Genomic DNA, 2,138 nt, shown 5'->3' on the forward strand with positions numbered 1-2,138 from the left:
TTCCTGGCTGATGGTACCAAGAATGTTGATTGTGGAGCTAAGGAAACCAAAACTTATCAATATCTCTTCAGCATCTATCATGATACTGCCAATTAGACCAATGTTGAGAATCTTTGTTTTCTTGGTGTTGAGTTTCAATCCATATTGAAGGCTGCAATTCTTGACTTTCTGCAGTACATGCTTCAGGTCCTCAGTTTCAGTGGCAAGGTTGTGTCATCTGCATAATGCAGGTTGTTGATGATTCTTCCTCCAATCCTGATGCCATATTCCTCCTTATAAAGCCAAAGAAATCATAAAAGAGAGAAAGCTACAAGCACAGACACTCAAATCATAATAAAGATTATTTTACACACCCACACAAACTAAAAAAACCCTCACTGCCACTGAGTCAGAACTAACTCATACTTGACTCTGCAGTATGTTTTTGAAGCTGTAAATTGCACAGGAAGAGATTGCTTATCTTTCTTCCACAGAGCCACTGGTGGATTAGAACCCTCACAGAGATAGCTCTTTTGAGTTTGAAATGGAGCATCCTACAGACTATACTATCAGAGTGTTTACACACACATAAACACACACACCACACAGACTCACACACACACACACACACACACACACAGAGAGATACAGATGCATAAATATATCTTTCTATTCTAAATTTGAACATATTTTGCTATTTGGAAATTAAATGAAGAAAGTTGATTTTTATTTCTTTCCCTCTTTCCCTGAGATGTAAGAAATTGCTTTGTCATGAGAAGATCAATTAGAACTTATTTGATATTGAGTGGTGAAGCAACTAAATTTTATAAAGAATGGTTTAAATTTCAAATATTCTAAAATATACCCAATATCTTTCTTTATTCTGTGCCCAAGACTCAATTTCGTTTCAGGAAGTGAACAAATAAAATAAGGTTTAGATTCTCTATCCAACACATTACCTCTGAATTAATGAATATAAAATCTTTACACATTTGAAACAATTAATAAGCAGTTACTTAATTGTAAAATGATTTAACTTTCAGACATTTAGTTGTGCCAAATATAAATCTAAGATTGACCTTTGTTATTTTACATATTTTAAGCTAGAAGTTTTCTAGTTTTCTAACTCTTAAAGTTTAAAATGGAGCTAATATTTTGCATCTTGACTTTTTGTGCTATTTAAGATTCACTGTTTTAAACTCTGATCAGCATTATCAGAGACCATGTGGATGGATGGCACAGGAAAGGACAAGGTTCAGATCTGCTGTGATTCACAGGGTCTCTGTGAGTCATATTCGATCATTGGTACCTAACAACAGTGACACCTTTAACTTGATAACTTTAACAATACATTGCCTATTTCTTACAAAAGTTAACTCTTAGCTATTTGTTCGAGTACAAGCCATAAGCTGAATAAAATGTTTGATATAACATTATCAGGTGCTATGAAATGGCATTGCTATATTTTGATATATAAAATTTTAAATAGGTTTATGATTTCTGAATTAGCATTCTTTTAACAGATACTTTCCTTTGAAAAAGGAGCACTGATGATATAGTGCTGAAGTTCTTAGCTATTGTCTAAAAAAGATTGGCATTTTGAACCTATGATCTCCTCTGTGGAAGAAGATATGACAGTCTGCTTCCATAAATATATGCAGTCTTGAGAATCAAACATATGGAGCAATTCTACTCTGTCCTATAGAGTTGCTACAAATTAGACTTGACTTGGCAGTGGTCTTTAGTTTTTTTGGTTATTTGAAAATAATGAAACAATTTTAGTTTAAAAGTTTTACAAATTCAACTTCTTATACCAAACCCCGTGGACAAAAGTTTCTTTAGTTGAAACACATTATTGTTGCTTTAGGTGCTGACTATTCTGATGCTGAATTTCCAATTGCCTTGATTAAAGTACAAACATTCTATGGCTTGGATAACTTACATTTCACATTGGTTTGATCAAGATGATTGGTATGAAGGACTGCAAAGAGTAAGATATATTTATGTTATTATTTTGCTTTTCTCTTTTTTTCAGTTATGTTTCTCATGTAGATGTATTCTCATGTTATTTATATGGTAGATATATTTGCGTTGTAGGATTTTGAGAGTCAACAGTAACTTATGTAATAAATTTCAAAGCAAAATTTATTTATTACATA

At 32.6% G+C, this 2,138-nt stretch overlaps 1 protein-coding gene and 1 pseudogene across 1 annotated transcript in view; both read left to right on the forward strand.

Moving 5' to 3' along the window:
* Positions 1-1,538, forward strand: part of LOC102848876 — a 3,682-nt pseudogene extending 2,144 nt beyond the window's left edge.
* A 365-nt stretch (positions 1,539-1,903) lies between these two features.
* Positions 1,904-2,138, forward strand: part of WDR17 (WD repeat domain 17) — a 128,196-nt gene continuing 127,961 nt past the window's right edge. Inside the window, exon 1 of the mRNA XM_006882220.1 lies at positions 1,904-1,969. Coding sequence (XP_006882282.1) covers positions 1,904-1,969 — 66 coding nt within the window. The remainder of the gene's footprint in view (positions 1,970-2,138) is intronic.

Source organism: Elephantulus edwardii, unplaced genomic scaffold, assembly GCF_000299155.1.
Source record: "Elephantulus edwardii isolate Elephantulus edwardi_28Jun2011 unplaced genomic scaffold, EleEdw1.0 scaffold00018, whole genome shotgun sequence".
In the NCBI taxonomy this organism is placed as follows: domain Eukaryota; kingdom Metazoa; phylum Chordata; class Mammalia; order Macroscelidea; family Macroscelididae; genus Elephantulus; species Elephantulus edwardii.